At 41.0% G+C, this 20,239-nt stretch overlaps 1 protein-coding gene across 4 annotated transcripts in view; it reads right to left on the bottom strand.

Annotated features, from left to right (window-relative positions):
• GRIN1 (glutamate ionotropic receptor NMDA type subunit 1) overlaps positions 1-20,239 on the bottom strand; it is a 90,628-nt gene that overhangs the window by 40,540 nt on the left and 29,849 nt on the right. For all 4 annotated transcript variants that reach the window (XM_069942672.1, XM_069942673.1, XM_069942674.1 and 1 more), the window contains 2 exons: positions 7,703-7,837; positions 7,426-7,602 (listed from right to left, as the gene is read on the bottom strand). In XM_069942672.1, the coding sequence (XP_069798773.1) occupies positions 7,426-7,602; positions 7,703-7,723 (198 nt within the window). In that variant the 5' untranslated portion in view covers positions 7,724-7,837. The remainder of the gene's footprint in view (positions 1-7,425; positions 7,603-7,702; positions 7,838-20,239) is intronic.

Raw genomic sequence — 20,239 nt, 5'->3', positions numbered from 1 at the left:
GGAGTTAGCACGGGTAATACATACCTTTCCCAGAGAGAGCCATGCTATCTAGAGGAAAAAGGTTATACACTCTGCTCACAAGTAGAGAAAGCTTTGATGCTTCACAAATCTATGACCAACATTTTCTTTCATTACTTTTTTTTCCTTTTCTTTTTGCTTTATTTTTTTTTCTTGCTTTCATTTTGCACTCCGCATGCAAACTGAAGTTCGCCAAGACCCAAAAAGAGAAACAAAAACAAAAAAAAAAAGAGACGTGCATTGTATATAAGAGATTAGGAAAAAGAAAAAAAAAGTCTGCAAACGCAATTCTGTCAAAAACAAAAATCCAATGTGTGTCCTCTTCCCAAAATCAAAAAACCAAAAAGAATATATCACAAATGAAAAAAAGAGAAAAAAAATGGTTTTTTTTGGTTTAATACATAGGATTTGACCTTTTTCGAAGAATAAGAGTGAATATTTTTTATACTGTAGAATATATCTTCCTTTTTTTTATTTTTAGAAAAAGTAATAATGACAAAAAACTTGCAGGTTATTTCATTGGTTCACATGCATTCCTAAGAAACTTTAGCTGCTGGAGGTGCCCACAATTTTTTTTTTTACATGAATAGATTTTTTTTTTATTTTTATTTTTTACTTTTTTTTTTTTTTTTTGCTAGCCCCTCCAGCATCAAAGAATAGACAGAGTTCACTGCAGGGGCAGGCTCAGCACTTACATTTCCCATTGTCTTGTCCAATCCATTACCGGATTGCACAAAAATAGCAGACAGTCACGGACCACCTAATGTAGGTGGGGGGCAGGGGGAGGAATTTAGATCGTATTGTTTTTGGTTTTGGGGTGTCTGTGACTTAGTTAGAACCGGTGGGCTACGTGCATTTTCCATGCATATATACCTTGGGTCCACGCTTGTTGTCATAGGAAAGTTGTTCGAGGTTTTCATAGTTCCTTTTTTTACTCTGATGAATAATGTGCACAGAGAAAATATGTAGACACAGAAGAATATTATAAACAGTTGAATATGGTGTGTAGAAAAGCAATCCAACATCCACCTCATCTCTCCACCTCTGCTAAAGGGTGATAATAACACTGGAGCTTGCAAAAAAAACAAAACATGTGATGTATGTTAGTGAATGTAGACTGTAGGCAGCAGAGCTGTTGTACGCCAAGGGCCGAGGCCAACGTAAAGGGGTTGTCCGACGGGATAAATCTTTTTTTTAAAAAAAATAGGCGCTGTAGTGTCTGCAAATATAAGAAACTTTGAAATATATCTTATCAGACAAAATGCTATCTATCTTATCAGACAAAATCTCCTGTTATCTTCCCTCCTTCCCGGCTAAACTGTCATCAGTCCAGCAATGACTTCTGATTACTGGTTACGACTTGTGGCTAGTTCAGGGACCAGATATAAGCAATACAAGTCTATAGTGACAGGAGATGGGAGGGGGTGGTGCATGGCAACATACACTGCAGAGAGAAAGAAAACTTGTAGAACAAAAATCTACAGGCTAAATAATGGCCAGACATATAGTGCTGCTCCTTACGTACACATTTTTTAAATGTATATAAGTAGAGATTGTTAAATAATGCAGGTCTCTCCACTTATGTAGTGCAAACATAAAGTAAGATAAGGAGTTGACAACTGTGGTAGACTACATTGCCATCTGATGGTAGCACCATACCCTCACAGCCACCAGGATCAAAGCATACCGCATCATTGATTCAGAAACCCATAGATAACACACATACAACACTCCACAGAGACTATCGGCACGACATTGTGATGGTAGATTTCCACAATATTCCCTGATGAACCCCACTGCCATCAAGAAGGGGGGAAACACGTCGAAACTGGATCCGGTTAACTCAAAACGGAAATCTTGCTAACGTTAATTCAAACCTTAAAGGAGTGTACTGTGACATTGCTTATTTGTATGTCACACTCGGATAGACAAACAGCCACCGGCACTGCTATATTCAAACTCTGCGATCATGGATCCCACAGGTGAGCCAGGGTTCTGACAAAGATCACTGGTTGGTGCTCACTACGAAAGTACTTGTATGCAAACTTCACAATTCATAGAGAAGAGATGAGGGCACTCACCAGTTCATGTGATCTTCTTTATTGTTGTAAGTCTTCACGTGCATTAAAAGTAACTGGACACTTGCGCGCTTCTACAGCAGACCGTCTGTAGACAGTCTGAAGAAGCGCGCATGCGCGTGAAACAGCTGTTAACCGATCTGGTGGCTGTCTGGCGTCCACGCTGTAGCCCAGAATGTCCAATTACTTTTAATGCATGTGAAGACTTATAATGGTAAGGAGGCTCACATGAACTGGTGAGTGCCCTCATCTTTTCTCTATGAATTGTGTTATTTGTATTTCACTACCATATCAGCCCCTGGTGGAACCATGTTAGGACCAGTACTGAGGGGTATCAGATATTCCATTGGACATACACTGTACCTGACTATTTGACACCCCTACGTAGTGTAGAGTAAGATCCGCCTGGTATAGGGGACGCCTGACCCAAGCAGCAGGGCCTAGCATACAAGCCCTCACCTATATATCTACTTCCTTATACGTGTATATACTATATTTCTTCATCAGGATGATGGGTGTACCTTCTGCATAATAACAGTATATATTCTTCCACTGAATAAACTTAGTCTACCACAGTCGTCAATGTCTCTACCTGCTTATGCTTATGTACACACACAAGTCTAAAAGTCACCTGAAAAGACAGGTATGCATTAAGAAATAGTCCAACTCCATAAAAAAAATAGTAGTACGCCACACCCCGACCCCCACCTCTGCAGCTCCACTGTTTGTCTCTGTTGGTCTGTACTTTGTTGTCCCTTCACAACACAAAGGGAAATCCCACTTGGCTGTTTACCAGTGAAGGCGGGTCCCCACGGTGGCCAGTGATTGGCTGAGTGTGCATTTACAACCACTTCCTGTGTGCTGAAACGGGAGCAGGAAGTAGAGGTACGATGAGTATCAGATTGTTAGGGTGAGTAATGCTTCTTTTTCCTTGTTAGCTTAGTTGGCCGCTGTATAGATAAAAGTTTTAACCTGCCGGAAAACCCTTCTACTAGAAACTTTTTTTTTTAAATAAAAAGATTGGGCCTAAAGTTAAAACAAGTTTTATTTCTACATTTTATTTCTATATTGCAGGGCCATAGCTAGGGGGGCTATGCGGACGTCAGCAAAGAGGGTCACCAACCAGCCACTCGGTCCCGGCCAGGGGATGGAGACACAGGGCTAGGTCAGTAAATATCTGCCCCAGGTGAAGGATAGCCTAGCTACGACTCTGCCGTGTTGTGCCCCAGGGCCCTTTCGTACGTCTGGGATGCGTAAAAAGAAAACAAAAAAAAATCTATGAATGTTTTCCTTTATGGTCACAATGCAAAATGTGTTTATTGGGGGCGAGAGAATGGAAGCCATATAATGTCTCCTCTGTTCATCCCATATGGACATGCAATGAAATCCTATCAACATTATCACAGTATGGAAGAAACAGGTTCATTTTATCAATTCAATTAAGAGTTAAAAAAAGAAGAAAAAAAATCAAATTTCAAAAAATTTTTACAAAATTTTACAATTTGCCCACAAACCACTGCATGAATATATTCATGATATCATAAAAGTATATGATATAGTAAGTGGAAAAACATTTTACGTCTTGTGTCGTTCACTGGGTAACCTATGTATCTGTATGGATCACATTTTATAAAAAAAAAAAATTAGAATTTTTTTTAAATTTATTTTGTAGAACTTTTTGGGAATGTCATTTGATGTACATTTTGAAAATGAGGGGGGAGGGGTCCTTTGTGAGTAGCCCCATTTAGGTAAATTATGCGGATGTAGCTTTTTAATGTTTCAGTGTTTGGTTATTTTTGTTGTACTAGTATTAATATTTTTTATATTTTTATTAGTTTATTGAATTTCTACTATATAGATTTTTTTTTCTATTATTTTATTCTATAAATCAATGTCTTCACTTTTGTACACAATTATGAGGCACGAGTCCACTAACACGTCCCCTCATTTATACTTCAGATGGACTTATACATGTTTTTGAACACTGACTGGAAATTATCGAGTGAATATTTGATATAGAAAAAAAATGATATATTTTCTCAAATAATAATAATAATAAATTTATATATTTAAATATTAGTAGAATGAAAAAATATTTTTAAATTTAAATAAAATACATTTTTTTAATAATATAAACTACAATTTCTACAACGCAATATTAGTTAAATCTCTACAATAAAATATGAAATAATCACATATAATAATGTAAAATCTTTCTATGATAAAAATAACTGATCAAATCTTTCTGTGGTTAGATAAGAATATTCTAATGAATGGTGATGTGAAGATTATAATTCAGTTCTATTCAGTTTATTTATTGATGTTTTGTGCCATATTATAATTATTAGTTTTTATTATATATGTAATAAAGTCTGTTACAATGCATTGTGCGCCGCCCGTACAACATATCTGCAGTGTCTGATAACAGAGATATTTGCAGTAAAGAGTGAGTGTATACAGGAGATATATACAGGAGGCTTATACAGGAGGTGTATACAGGAGGTATATTCAGGAGGCGTATACAGGAGATATATACAGGAGGTGTATACAGGAGGCGTATATAGGAGCTATATACAGGAGGTGTATACAGGAGCTATATACAGGAGATGTATACAGGAGCTATAAACAGGAGGTGTATACAGGAGCTATATACAGGAGGTGTATACAGGAGCTATATACAGGAGGTGTATACAGGAGGCGTATACAGGAGCTATATACAGGATGTGGATACAGGAGGCGTATACAGGAGCTATATACAGGAGGCGTATACAGGAGCTATATACAGGATGTGGATACAGGAGGTGTATACAGGAGGCGTATACAGGAGCTATATACAGGAGGTGTATACAGGAGGCGTATACAGGAGCTATATACAGGATGTGGATACAGGAGGTGTATACAGGAGGCGTATACAGGAGCTATATACAGGAGGTGTATACAGGAGGCGTATACAGGAGCTATATACAGGATGTGGATACAGGAGGCGTATACAGGAGCTATATACAGGAGATGTATACAGGAGCTATAAACAGGAGGTGTATACAGGAGCTATATACAGGAGCTATATACAGGAGCTATATACAGGAGGTGTATACAGGAGGCGTATACAGGAGCTATATACAGGATGTGGATACAGGAGGCGTATACAGGAGCTATATACAGGAGGCGTATACAGGAGCTATATACAGGATGTGGATACAGGAGGCGTATACAGGAGCTATATACAGGAGGCGTATACAGGAGCTATATACAGGATGTGGATACAGGAGGCGTATACAGGAGCTATATACAGGAGGCGTATACAGGAGCTATATACAGGATGTGGATACAGGAGGCGTATACAGGACTAATATACAGGAGGTGCTTGTTGCTCTCTCGGTGCCTGATCCCTAAACACAGGTTACCAGGAGATCTCGGTCACCATGTGGACGTCACATACACCACTACACGACCCAGTCTTTATCGTCTACAGTTTGCATGTTTCCTATTCTTGTGCTTTGGTATATAGAAGCTACACAGACCAAGCAGACGCCATATTCCTTATGCCAATGATGGGTGTTTGGGCTCCTACAGGTACCAGGGCCTGAATGCAGCTGCTACCTCTGCCCATAAGACCTGGGTACAGTCACCATGTAGACAGCAATGCCTGGAACATGCAGGTGCAGCTCAGAAGCATGCATCCAATATACTACAGGGCCCCCAGTATTAGTAATAATCATAATGGATGGGCGGTATATATATCAGCCATATAGTCAGTCACCTATAGACCGATTGTTCTCAGTAACCCCTTGATGTAATATTGTTATTCCGTCCCTCATCGCTCTGCATTGCTAAAGGGTTACATCACGACAAAGCTGCCAAACCAGTCGATCAATGCGAACTGTGACTAATAATACTCTGAGGCCGCAAGAGAGGGAAGTTATATAACTATTCCTTCAAGGAAATCTGCCCCAAGGTGCTAAAGATCAGCGCTATAATCCGATGTCCAATCAAAGGGGCCATTTTATCTAGGTGGGTGAAGAAACAAGCTCCACCCACATGACTCCTTTAAAATAGGACTCTTAAAGTGTACCGACTATAATAGAGACCCCTTTAAGGAGACACTGTTGTCATGTTAACCCTTTTGATGGGCACACGTCACATTACCACCCATCTTCAGTTGGCAGATATATACTCACTTGTTACACAAGCGACATCAGGACCAGTACCGAGATGCATATGAATCAAAATTATATGGGGGTCAGATAATAGAGAGAGGGCCCCATAGCAAATATTAATACTGTGGCCCCTCCCCTGGGACTGGTCAAACCAATGGCGTACTTCATAGTGTTTTATATGCCATAATCGGGACATTTAGGCCCCGACCTGCTCACTCCTACTTTGCATATACTCCACCCCTTTTAGGGCTCAGCTGCCATAAGACTGTCCACCAAGTACATAATGTGGGATAGTAAGACCTGTACTTGGCCAATACATCGAAAGTGGGGAAACCTGATGGAGCCATGGGGAAGGGTCCATGCTGCCCATTGGGATGGGGTGGATCATATAGGTGGGTATATAAGCTCCTGCCAATGCATAGGAAAATGGGTTAACCCATTTTTCAACCAAAAATAGCCAAATGCGTGGTAGTGACGGTGTATGGGCGTTCTGTGTGTTGGGCCGTGCGCTGGCCGTGTGCCTGGATATGTGGTCGCAGCAGCATTCTAAGCCTGTAACACATCAGTATAATTTTGGGGAGCTCCAGACATCTACGCCGAATTGAGCACAGTGCATTTCCTCAGGGAGCTGGGCAGCCAGCGGGGGTTTCCAATCTATCGCATGAGCAATGTCAGCAAAAGCCACGTTGACAGCGTGTCGGATGATGGAGATGGTGGAGCAAATGTCATGGATGGAACAGCAAGAGCTCCCCTGAGAATCCGCACTGTACGGCCAAAGCTCAGAAATACAACTTCCAGCCACATTTTGTTGTCTCGGCTAGCCAATTCACCCAGCTGCTGGCCACCAGTGGCGGTGGGCGAGGTGTTCCTGCCAATCTCTCGTGAAATCTGGTTTTGTGATTAGATTTGCAAAGCTCCAGGCTATTCCCTTTTATTGATTGACTTAACCGTAGGAGATTAGGCCTATGGCAAAGCAAGTGAGATGAATTCTAGTACAAAGGTTTGTCTGGTGCTAGTGACACACTCTAGATGTATAAGCACAATGTCGTCATGTTACAATGAGAAGAGAAACATGTCTTAACGTATAGAAATCTACATATAGGTCTCAAGTCTGAGGAACGGTAACAGGGTTGTTATCATAGAAGTCATAGATCTCGGCTTCCTATACTAACCTTGGTCTCTTTTTCTTCCAGCAAGGTCTCCAGCTTCTTCTGGGCGGCCCGACCTTCGTGGTCGTCGCTCACTATGAGAATGACGTGATTCCAGCCAAAAATACGCATCATCTCAAACCATACCAGCGCCTGATGGGAGTACGGGGGAACCGTCCGCAGGAAGGACAGGTGTATGCTCTGGCGGAGAGAAGGAGAACGTCATAGCTCATCCAGGATGGTAACCTCTTCACCTATGTGCTATCCATACCATAGTGACATAGCGGGGCATACAGCTTACCTTATCAGAATATATAGACATCCTGGTTGTCAGTCCGATGACTGGGATGCGGTAGAATCCGGCGGTGTATGACACTGGTGTTGGCGTTAGGTGATCTGTTGGTGCTGGGGGGTGACTGACCAATATAGCGTAAACCTGGATGTGAAAAATGGAAGAAAAAGAACTTGGTAACTGCAAGCCAGCGAGCCGCACATCTATAGGAGTAAAATAAGGCATCAATGACCCCCTAAAGCCAAATCCACAGCATCTGCCCTACTGGGGGCAATTACATCACATAGGGTCTAGTAAAGGGTAGAAGGATATCCCCATCCCCTCTCCTGTATATAATACATAGTATCTCCTCTCCTGTATATAATACATAGTATCTCCTCCCCTGTATATAATACATAGTATCTCCTCCCCTGTATATAATATATAGTATCTCCTCCCCTGTATATAATATATAGTATCTCCTCTCCTGTATATAATATATATAGTATCTCCTCTCCTATATATAATTTATAGTATACCCTCTCCTGTATATAATACATAGTATCTCCTCTCCTGTATATAATATATAGTATCTCCTCTCCTGTATATAATACATAGTATCTCCTCTCCTGTATATAATATATAGTATCTCCTCTCCTGTATATAATATATAGTATCTCCTCCCCTGTATATAATATATAGTATCTCCTCTCCTGTATATAATTTATAGTATACCCTCTCCTGTATATAATACATAGTATCTCCTCTCCTGTATATAATACATAGTATCTCCTCTCCTGTATATAATATATAGTATATCCTATTCTGTATATAGTATATCCTCCCCTGTATATAATATATAGTATCTCCTCTCCTGTATATAATATATAGTATCTCCTCTCCTGTATATAATATATAGTATCTCTCCTCCTGTATATAATATATAGTATCTCCTCTCCTGTATATAATATATAGTATCTCCTCTCCTGTATATAATATATAGTATCTCCTCTCCTGTATATAATATATAGTATCTCCTCTCCTGTATATAATATATATAGTATATCCTCCCCTGTATATAATATATAGTATCTCCTCTCCTGTATATAATATATAGTATCTCTCCTCCTGTATATAATATATAGTATCTCCTCTCCTGTATATAATATATAGTATCTCCTCTCCTGTATATAATATATAGTATCTCCTCTCCTGTATATAATATATAGTATCTCCTCTCCTGTATATAATATATATAGTATATCCTCCCCTGTATATAATATATAGTATCTCCTCTCCTGTATATAATATATAGTATCTCCTCTCCTGTATATAATATATATAGTATCTCCTCTCCTGTATATAATATATATAGTATCTCCTCTCCTGTATATAATATATATAGTATCTCCTTTCCTGTATATAATATATAGTATCTCCTCTCCTGTATATAATATATAGTATACCCTCTCATGTATATAGTATATCCTCCCCTGTATATAATATATAGTATCTCCTCTCCTGTATATAATATATAGTATCTCCTCTCCTGTATATAATATATAGTATATCCTCTCCTGTATTTAATACATAGTATCTCCTCTCCTGTATATAATACATAGTATCTCTCTCCTGTATATAATATATAGTATCTCCTCCCCTGTATATAATATATAGTATCTCCTCTCCTGTATATAATATATAGTATCTCCTCTCCTGTATATAATATATAGTATCTCCTCTCCTGTATATAATATATAGTATCTCCTCTCCTGTATATAATATATATAGTATATCCTCCCCTGTATATAATATATAGTATCTCCTCTCCTGTATATAATATATAGTATCTCCTCTCCTGTATATAATATATATAGTATCTCCTCTCCTGTATATAATATATATAGTATCTCCTCTCCTGTATATAATATATATAGTATCTCCTTTCCTGTATATAATATATAGTATCTCCTCTCCTGTATATAATATATAGTATACCCTCTCATGTATATAGTATATCCTCCCCTGTATATAATATATAGTATCTCCTCTCCTGTATATAATATATAGTATCTCCTCTCCTGTATATAATATATAGTATATCCTCTCCTGTATTTAATACATAGTATCTCCTCTCCTGTATATAATACATAGTATCTCTCTCCTGTATATAATATATAGTATCTCCTCCCCTGTATATAATATATAGTATCTCCTCTCCTGTATATAATATATATAGTATATCCTCCCCTGTATATAATATATAGTATCTCCTCTCCTGTATATAATATATAGTATATCCTCTCCTGTATTTAATACATAGTATCTCCTCTCCTGTATATAATACATAGTATCTCCTCTCCTGTATATAATATATAGTATCTCCTCCCCTGTATATAATACATAGTATCTCCTCTCCTGTATATAATATATATAGTATCTCCTTTCCTGTATATAATATATAGTATCTCCTCTCCTGTATATAATATATATAGTATCTCCTTTCCTGTATATAATATATAGTATACCCTCTCCTGTATATAATATATAGTATCTCCTCTCCTGTATATAATATATAGTATCTCCTCTCCTGTATATAATATATATAGTATATCCTCCCCTGTATATAATATATAGTATCTCCTTTCCTGTATATAATATATAGTATCTCCTCTCCTGTATATAATACATAGTATCTCCTCCTCTGTATATAATATATAGTATACCCTCTCCTGTATATAGTATATCCTCCCCTGTATATAATATATAGTATCTCCTCTCCTGTATATAATATATAGTATCTCCTCTCCTGTATATAATATATAGTATCTCTCTCCTGTATATAATATATAGTATCTCCTCTCCTATATATAATATATAGTATCTCCTCTCCTGTATATAATATATAGTATCTCCTCTCCTGTATATAATATATAGTATCTACTTTCCTGTATATAATATATAGTATCTCCTCTCCTATATATAATATATAGTATCTCCTCTCCTGTATATAATATATAGTATCTCCTTTCCTGTATATAATATATAGTATCTCCTCTCCTGTATATAATATATAGTATCTCCTCTCCTGTATATAATATATAGTATCTCCTCTCCTGTATATAATATATAGTATCTCCTCTCCTGTATATAATATATAGTATCTGCTCTCCTGTATATAATATATAGTATCTCCTCTCCTGTATATAATATATATTATCTCCTCTCCTGTATATAATATATAGTATCTCCTCTCCTGTATATAATATATATAGTATATCCTCCCCTGTATATAATATATAGTATCTCCTCTCCTGTATATAATATATAGTATCTCCTCTCCTGTATATAATATATATAGTATATCCTCCCCTGTATATAATATATAGTATCTCCTCTCCTGTATATAATATATAGTATCTCCTCCCCTGTATATAATATATAGTATCTCCTTTCCTGTATATAATATATAGTATCTCCTCTCCTGTATATAATATATAGTATCTCCTCTCCTGTATATAATATATAGTATCTCCTTTCCTGTATATAATATATAGTATCTCCTCTCCTGTATATAATATATAGTATCTCCTCTCCTGTATATAATATATAGTATCTCCTCCTCTGTATATAATATATAGTATACCCTCTCCTGTATATAATTTATAGTATATTCTCTCCTGTATTTAATACATAGTATCTCCTCTCCTGTATATAATACATAGTATCTCCTCCTCTGTATATAATATATAGTATACCCTCTCCTGTATATAGTATATCCTCCCCTGTATATAATATATAGTATCTCCTCTCCTGTATATAATATATAGTATCTCCTCTCCTGTATATAATATATAGTATCTCTCTCCTGTATATAATATATAGTATCTCCTCTCCTATATATAATATATAGTATCTCCTCTCCTGTATATAATATATAGTATCTCCTCTCCTGTATATAATATATAGTATCTACTTTCCTGTATATAATATATAGTATCTCCTCTCCTATATATAATATATAGTATCTCCTCTCCTGTATATAATATATAGTATCTCCTTTCCTGTATATAATATATAGTATCTCCTCTCCTGTATATAATATATAGTATCTCCTCTCCTGTATATAATATATAGTATCTCCTCTCCTGTATATAATATATAGTATCTGCTCTCCTGTATATAATATATAGTATCTCCTCTCCTGTATATAATATATAGTATCTCCTCTCCTGTATATAATATATAGTATCTCCTCTCCTGTATATAATATATATAGTATATCCTCCCCTGTATATAATATATAGTATCTCCTCTCCTGTATATAATATATAGTATCTCCTCTCCTGTATATAATATATATAGTATATCCTCCCCTGTATATAATATATAGTATCTCCTCTCCTGTATATAATATATAGTATCTCCTTTCCTGTATATAATATATAGTATCTCCTCTCCTGTATATAATATATAGTATCTCCTCTCCTGTATATAATATATATAGTATATCCTCCCCTGTATATAATATATAGTATCTCCTTTCCTGTATATAATATAAATTATCTCCTTTCCTGTATACGGTCTGATACCCTGTACCACCCGCTGCCCTCGCCCCTGTTGGTGCCCATCACACACTGCCCTGGCACACCCTGTAGGTGGCGCTGTATTCTCCGCCAGTCTCCTCACTCAGGCCGCAGCCCTTCACACCACATAACAGCATTACCCTCAGCGCACTGACTGCCAGCAATTCCCCTGTGAGCAGCCATAATGGACGCCGGGGAGCCACACACTTTACATCCTTTTCATTATGACTAAAACGTTCCCGGCTGTCAGGAAATTTACTGACGATAAAATCTGACAAATTACATTTCCCCAATCATTAGCTGTGACCGGGATAGGACCATCTATCATCACATGTGTGCGGACTGTCACACCACCCTCACCGACCCCACCACAGCGCAGGGCGCCTGAAATCCTCTGTGCTGCTGGGTCACCTGAAATCCTCTGTGCTGCTGGGTCACCTGAAAGTCTCTATGCTACTGGGTCACCTGAAATCCTCTGTGCTGCTGGGTCACCTGAAATCCTCTGTGCTGCTGGAGACCCTGCTCCTTTTACTGCTAGCCTGTGACATCAACAATTCTCACAAACCTAACTACAGGACTCCACAGGACAGCACAACTCTCGCCTAAAATACTCTGTGCTGCTGGATGCCTGTCTGATTCACAGAAGGTATATCCAGCTTCTTCTCCCCTCCACCCCAGGTATATACAGCTTCCCCTCCAACCCAGGTATATACAGCTTCTTCTCTCCTCCACCCCAGGTATATACAGCTTCTCTCCTCCACCCCAGGTATATACAGCTTCTTCTCCCCTCCACCCCAGGTATATACAGCTTCTTCTCCCCTCCACCCCAGGTATATACAGCTTCTTCTCCCCTCCACCCCAGGTATATACAGCTTCTTCTCCCCTCCAACCCAGGTATATACAGCTTCTTCTCTCCTCCACCCCAGGTATATACAGCTTCTTCTTCCCTCCACCCCAGGTATATACAGCTTCTTCTCCCCTCCAACCCAGGTATACACAGCTTCTTCTCTCCTCCACTCCAGGTATATACAGCTTCTTCTCCCCTCCACCCTAGGTATCTACAGCTTCTTCTCCCCTCCACCCCAGGTATATACAGCTTCTTCTCCCCTCCACCCCAGGTATATACAGCCTCTTCTCCCCTCCACCCCAGGTATATACAGCTTCTTCTCCCCTCCACCCCAGGTATATACAGCTTCTTCTCCCCTCCACCCCAGGTATATACAGCTTCTTCTCCCCTCCACCCCAGGTATATACAGCTTCTTCTCCCCTCCACCCCAGGTATATACAGCTTCTTCTCCCCCTCCACCCCCGATATATACAACTTTTTCTCCCCTCCACCCCAGGTATATACAGCTTCTTCTCCCCTCCACCCCAGATATATACAGCTTCTTACCCCCTCCACCCCCAGTATATACAGCTTCTTCTCCCCTCCACTCCAGGTATATACAACTTCTTCTCCCCTCCACTCCAGGTATATACAACTTCTTCTCCCCTCCACCCTAGGTATATAGAGCTCATTTTCCCCTCCACCACATGTATATACAGCTTCTTCTCCTTTCCACCCCAGGTATATACAGCTCCTTCTCCCCTCCACCACAGGTATATACAGCTTCTTCTCCCCTCCACCCAAGCTATATACAGCTTCTTCTCCCCACTACCCCAGGTATATACAGCTTCTTCTCCCCTCCACCACAGGTATATACAGCTCCTTTTCCCCTCCACCCCAGGTATATACAGATTCTTCTCCTTTCCACCCCAGGTATATACAGCTCCTTCTCCCCTCCACCACAGGTATCTACAGCTTCTTCTTCCCTCCACCCCAGGTATATACAGCTTCTTCTCCCCTCCACCCCAGGTATATACAGCCTCTTCTCCCCTCCACCCCAGGTATATACAGCTTCTTCTCCCCTCCACCCCAGGTATATACAGCTTCTTCTCCCCTCCACCCCAGGTATATACAGCTTCTTCTCCCCTCCACCCCAGGTATATACAGCTTCTTCTCCCCTCCACCCCAGGTATATACAGCTTCTTCTCCCCCTCCACCCCCGATATATACAACTTTTTCTCCCCTCCACCCCAGGTATATACAGCTTCTTCTCCCCTCCACCCCAGGTATATACAGCTTCTTCTCCCCTCCACCCCAGGTATAAAAAGCTTCTTCTCCCCTCCAACCTAGGTATATACAGCTTCTTTTCCCCTCCACCCTAGGTATATACAGCTTCTTCTCCCCTCCACCCCAGATATATACAGCTTCTTACCCCCTCCACCCCCAGTATATACAGCTTCTTCTCCCCTCCACTCCAGGTATATACAACTTCTTCTCCCCTCCACTCCAGGTATATACAACTTCTTCTCCCCTCCACCCTAGGTATATACAGCTTCTTCTCCCCTCCACCCCAGATATATACAGCTTCTTACCCCCTCCACCCCCAGTATATACAGCTTCTTCTCCCCTCCACTCCAGGTATATACAACTTCTTCTCCCCTCCACTCCAGGTATATACAACTTCTTCTCCCCTCCACTCCAGGTATATACAACTTCTTCTCCCCTCCACCCTAGGTATATAGAGCTCATTTTCCCCTCCACCACATGTATATACAGCTTCTTCTCTTTTCCACCCCCAGGTATATACAGCTCCTTCTCCCCTCCACCACAGGTATATACAGCTTCTTCTCCCCTCGACCCAAGCTATATACAGCTTCTTCTCCCCACTACCCCAGGTATATACAGCTTCTTCTCCCCTCCACCACAGGTATATACAGCTCCTTTTCCCCTCCACCCCAGGTATATACAGCCTCTTCTCCCCTCCACCCCAGGTATATACAGATTCTTCTCCTTTCCACCCCAGGTATATACAGCTCCTTCTCCCCTCCACCACAGGTATACACAGCTTCTTCTCCCCTCCACCCCAGGTATATACAGCTCCTTCTCCTCTCCACCCCAGGTATATACAGCTTCTTCTCCCCTCCACCCCAGGTATACACAGCTTCTTCTCCCCTCCACCCCAGGTATATACAGCTTCTTCTTCCCTCCACCCCAGGTATATACAGCTCCTTCTCCTCTCCACCCCAGGTATATACAGCTTCTTCTCCCCTCCACCCAAGGTATATACAGCTTCTTCTCCCCTCCACCACAGGTATATACAGCTTCTTCTCCCCTCCACCCCAGGTATATACAGCTTTCCCCCCCCCCCTACCCCAGGTATATACAGGTTCTTCTCCCCTCCACCCCAGGTATATACAGCTTCCTCTCTCCTCTCCACTCCAGGTATATACACCTTTATCTCTCCTCCACCCCAAGTATATACAGCTTCTTTTCCCCTCCACCCCAGGTATATACAGCTTCTTCTCCCCTCCACCCCAGGTATATACAGCTTCTTCCCCCCTCCACCCCAAGTATATACAGCTTCTTCTCCCCTCCACCCCAGGTATATACAGCTTCATCTCCCCTCCACTCCAGGTATATACAGCTTCTTCTCCCCCTCACACCCCGTGTATATACAGCTTCTTCTCCCCTCCACCCCAGATATATACAGCTTCTTCTCCCCTCCACCCCAGGTATATACAGCTTCTTCTCCCCTCCACCCCAGGTATATACAGCTTCTTCTCCCCCTCCACCCCAGGTATATACAGCTTCTTCTCCCCCTCCACCCCAGGTATATACAGCTTCTTCTCCCCTCCACCCCAGGTATATACAGCTTCTTCTCCCCCTCCACCCCAGGGATATACAGCTTCTTCTCCCCTCCACCCTAGTTTTTTTTTTTTTTTTTTTTTTACTTTTAAAAGTCTTTTTATTTTCTATATCACAGTACAAAAAAAGGTATGGGAATCCAAATACAATCTTCCTTATTTCTGTACCTCCATTTCCCCACCCTCACCTTGGTAAATAGAAAGTCTCTATACATAACCATTAAACACTATTGTCTTCTTCAGAGTAGTGGCCCCTCCGGTACCCGAGCCCCAATTATATTATCCTCCGTACTAATCCCGTAATCCCCTTCATTATCTACCAACTACTCTCTCTACCCTACCTATCCTATGCTAAGGTGACGGGTTATCCCCCCGGCGGTGACGCACAGATCCTGTACAACTGGAGAGCCACCGATTGTTTCACCATATTCTTCTTTTCATCCTCCCTCCTTTTCCAATCCACATAAAGTTGTAACTATCATACCCTAATTATGAGGACAGCCAACATTACACTACCATCTTATTTCAATCATCACCCAACCCTCTCTAGGGCATCCAAGCCGACTAAGTGACATTTTCCGCCCCAAAGGTAAAGTTTTACCCAACACACACGCTTGTGGTTTATCCCATATCTATAATAATGGACTCACCACCTCCATTTCCACACAAACCGGTAGTGAATTTTTGTTGTTTCTTTCTACAGAGATCTTTACTTTATCCTATAGCATCAATGGCTAGTTCCTCAATCAGACCGGCCAAATTCCTCATACATCATTCTCTTTTGTCTTCCTCCCGTGCGTCCACCAACCGGGGGGCCCCCCCCCACCCAGCTCTCCCTCCCGATTAACACCTAACTCCCAATCTAACTAATCATTATATTGCTCGGGCCCCGGGGGGAACACCCCCTGTTACAAATACCATTCAGTTTTCATACTATGACTTATACAGACATTCCTCTTACCATTATTACCCAATTATTTTATCTTCTACCAACCCCCCCCCCCAGTCCGGAAAAGAAAGAAAAAGAAAAAAAATAAATAAATAAAATAAAATAAAATAAAACACCATCTCATCCTACATATTTCCTAAATAATATAATTGCCTTCTCCCATTCCTTGATCGTTGGAGGTAATATTGACATCCATTTTTTAACTATTTGCAGCCTTGCCACAAAAAGACTCTCATTCATTTCTTTCCTTTTTTTTTTTCCTATATATTGTGAATCTTCACCTAGCAAACATGTGGCAGGAGAGAAAGGGCCCTTAATACCTGTATCATTTTCTATCTTCTGAAACACATTCACCCAAAACACCTGAATGCGAGGACATTGCCACATCAGATGTAGCCAACCCGCCTGCTCCCTGCCACATCTCACACACTCTGACGTATCTCGCTTCTTAATCTTAAACAAAAATTCCGGTGTGTAATAAACTCTCCTAACAATATTAAATTGTACCATACGATGGTTATTATTTTTTGAGATCTTCTTTACATTTCCCATAATTATGTTCCATTTACCTTCATCTAATCCTTCTATATCCTCCTCCCAGTGATGCCTACCTCTATTTAAATTTCCCTCCTCTAATACACATTCCCTCAATTTACCGTAAATTTTGGATAATCCCCTCTTCCGCACCAGGTCTTCCTTTATAATTTTTATAATATCTGGCATAGTTCCCACCTTGAAAACCTCTATATTTTCTGTATGTTTCACCGCATGGGAGAGATTTAAGTATTCTAACCAGGCCCTATCATCCAACCCAAACTCTTTCCTAAGACACTCCCATGATTTCAATTGACCCAGATGAAACACATCACTTACTTTACTTATCCCTGCCTTTTCACACCACCTTAATCTCTCCATTTTCCTTATCTCTACTAAGTTCTTATTATACCATAGAGGGGTAAACTCCAAGGATGTTCTTATTCCACTAATGATCTTAAATTCCTTCCACGTCTTAGTTAACATTTGCACCGATGGATAAGGCTCCCATTTCTTGTCTTCCAATAGACCAGTCTCCAGTACCTCCAACATATCATCCTGCTGTCCCTCCACCTCCCCCACTAACCAATGTGATAAAAAATTACCCCTACACCTTAAAAAATTTAACTGCGATGCCAGAAAATATAATCTAATACATGGAAATGAAAAACCACCCTTATCTGCTGGTAAAGAAAAATAATCCAACTTTATCCTTACTCTCTTTCTCCCCCAAATTAGGCGGTTCATTAGGACATCTATTTTTTTAAAAATGTTTTTCTCAATCCATACTGGTGTTGCATCAAGTATATATAATATTTTTGGGAGTATAACCGTTTTGGCCAGCATCATTCTATCCACCCTTGCTTTTATTAAATCTATCCATATTTCTATTTTATTCTTAAGGGATTGGATTAAAGGTTTTACATTTCTTTCCTGAAATTCAGAGGTCTTATTTGTGATATTTATGCCTAAGTATTTGAAACTATCTCCTTCCTGTATAACCTTCACACCTAGATAAGTTGCCCCCGACAGCGAGCATAAAGGCCCCGACAGAGGCATTATAATGGACTTCTGCCAATTTATCATTAGCCCCGAATATCCACCAAACTGTTCGATCAGATCCATCACATGTTTTAAAGAGGACTCTGGGGTTTCCAGGAAGATTAACATATCATCCGCATACATATTCAACTTATCCTTTCTTCCCTTTACCCCAAAGCCCCTAATCTGCTCATCTTCCCTTATGAGGAACCCTAGTTAATACAGCTTCTTCTCTCTTCCACCCCAGGTATATACAGTTACTTCTCCCCTTCACACCAGGTATATACAGCTTTCCCCCCCCCCCTCCACCCCAGGTATATACAGCTTCTTCTTCCCTCCACCCCCGGTATATACAGCTTCTCCCCCCTCCACCCCAGGTATATACAGCTTCTCCCCCCTCCACCCCAGGTATAAACAGCTTCTCCCCCCCTCCACCCCAGGTATATATAGCATCTTCTCCCCCTCAACCCCAGGTGTATACAGCTTCTTCTCCCCTCCACCCCAGGTATATACAACTTCTTCTCCCCCTCAACCCCAGGTGTATACAGCTTCTTCTCCCCTCCACCCCAGGTATATACAACTTCTTCTCCCCTCCACCCCAGGTATATACAGCTTCTTCTCCCCTCCACCCAAGGTATATACAGCTTCTTCTCCCCACTACCCCAGGTATATACAGCTTCTTCTCCCCTCCATCCCAGGTATATACAGCTCCTTTTCCCCTCCACCCCAGGTATATACAGATTCTTCTCCTTTCCACCCCAGGTATATACAGCTTCTTCTCCCCTCCACCCCAGGTATATACAGCTTCTTCTTTCCTCCACCCCAGGTATATATAGCTTCTTCTCCCCTCCACCCAATGTATATACAGCTTCTTCTCCCCTCCACCACAGGTATATACAGCTTCTTCTCCCCTCCACCCCAGGTATATACAGCTTCTCCCCCCCCCCCCCTACCCCAGGTATATACAGGTTCTTCTCCCCTCCACCCCAGGTATATACAGCTTCTCCCCCCCCCCCCTACCCCAGGTATATACAGCTTCCTCTCTCCTCTCCATTTCAGGTATATACACCTTTATCTCTCCTCCACCCAAAGTATATACAGCTTCTTTTCCCCTCCACCCCAGGTATATACAGCTTCTTCTCCCCTCCACCCCAGATATATACAGCTTCCTCTCCCCTCCACCCCAGGTATATACAGCTTCTTCTCCCCTCCACCCCAGGTATATACAGCTTCTTCTCCCCCTCCACCCCAGGTATAAACATCTTCTCCCCCCCTCCACCCCAGGTATATATAGCTTCTTCTCCCCTCCACCCCAGGTATATACAGCTTCTTCTCCCCTCCACCCCAGGTATATACAGCTTCTTCTCCCCCTCCACCCCAGGTATATACAGCTTCTTCTCCCCTCCACCCCAGTTAATACAGCTTCTTCTCTCTTCCACCCCAGGTATATACAGTTACTTCTCCCCTTCACACCAAGTATATACAGCTTCTCCCCCCCCTGCACCCCAGGTATATACAGCTTCTTCTTCCCTCCACCCCCGGTATATACAGCTTCTCCCCCCTCCACCCCAGGTATAAACAGCTTCTCCCCCCCTCTACCCCAGGTATATATAGCATCTTCTCCCCCTCAACCCCAGGTGTATACAGCTTCTTCTCCCCTCCACCCCAGGTATATACAACTTCTTCTCCCCTCCACCCCAGGTATATACACCTTCTTCTCTCTTCCACCCCAGTATATACAGCTTCTTCTCCCCTCCACCCCAGGTA

Source organism: Dendropsophus ebraccatus, chromosome 10 (assembly GCF_027789765.1).
Source record: "Dendropsophus ebraccatus isolate aDenEbr1 chromosome 10, aDenEbr1.pat, whole genome shotgun sequence".
Taxonomy (NCBI): domain Eukaryota; kingdom Metazoa; phylum Chordata; class Amphibia; order Anura; family Hylidae; genus Dendropsophus; species Dendropsophus ebraccatus.
This window is presented reverse-complemented; position numbering and strand designations above follow the sequence as displayed.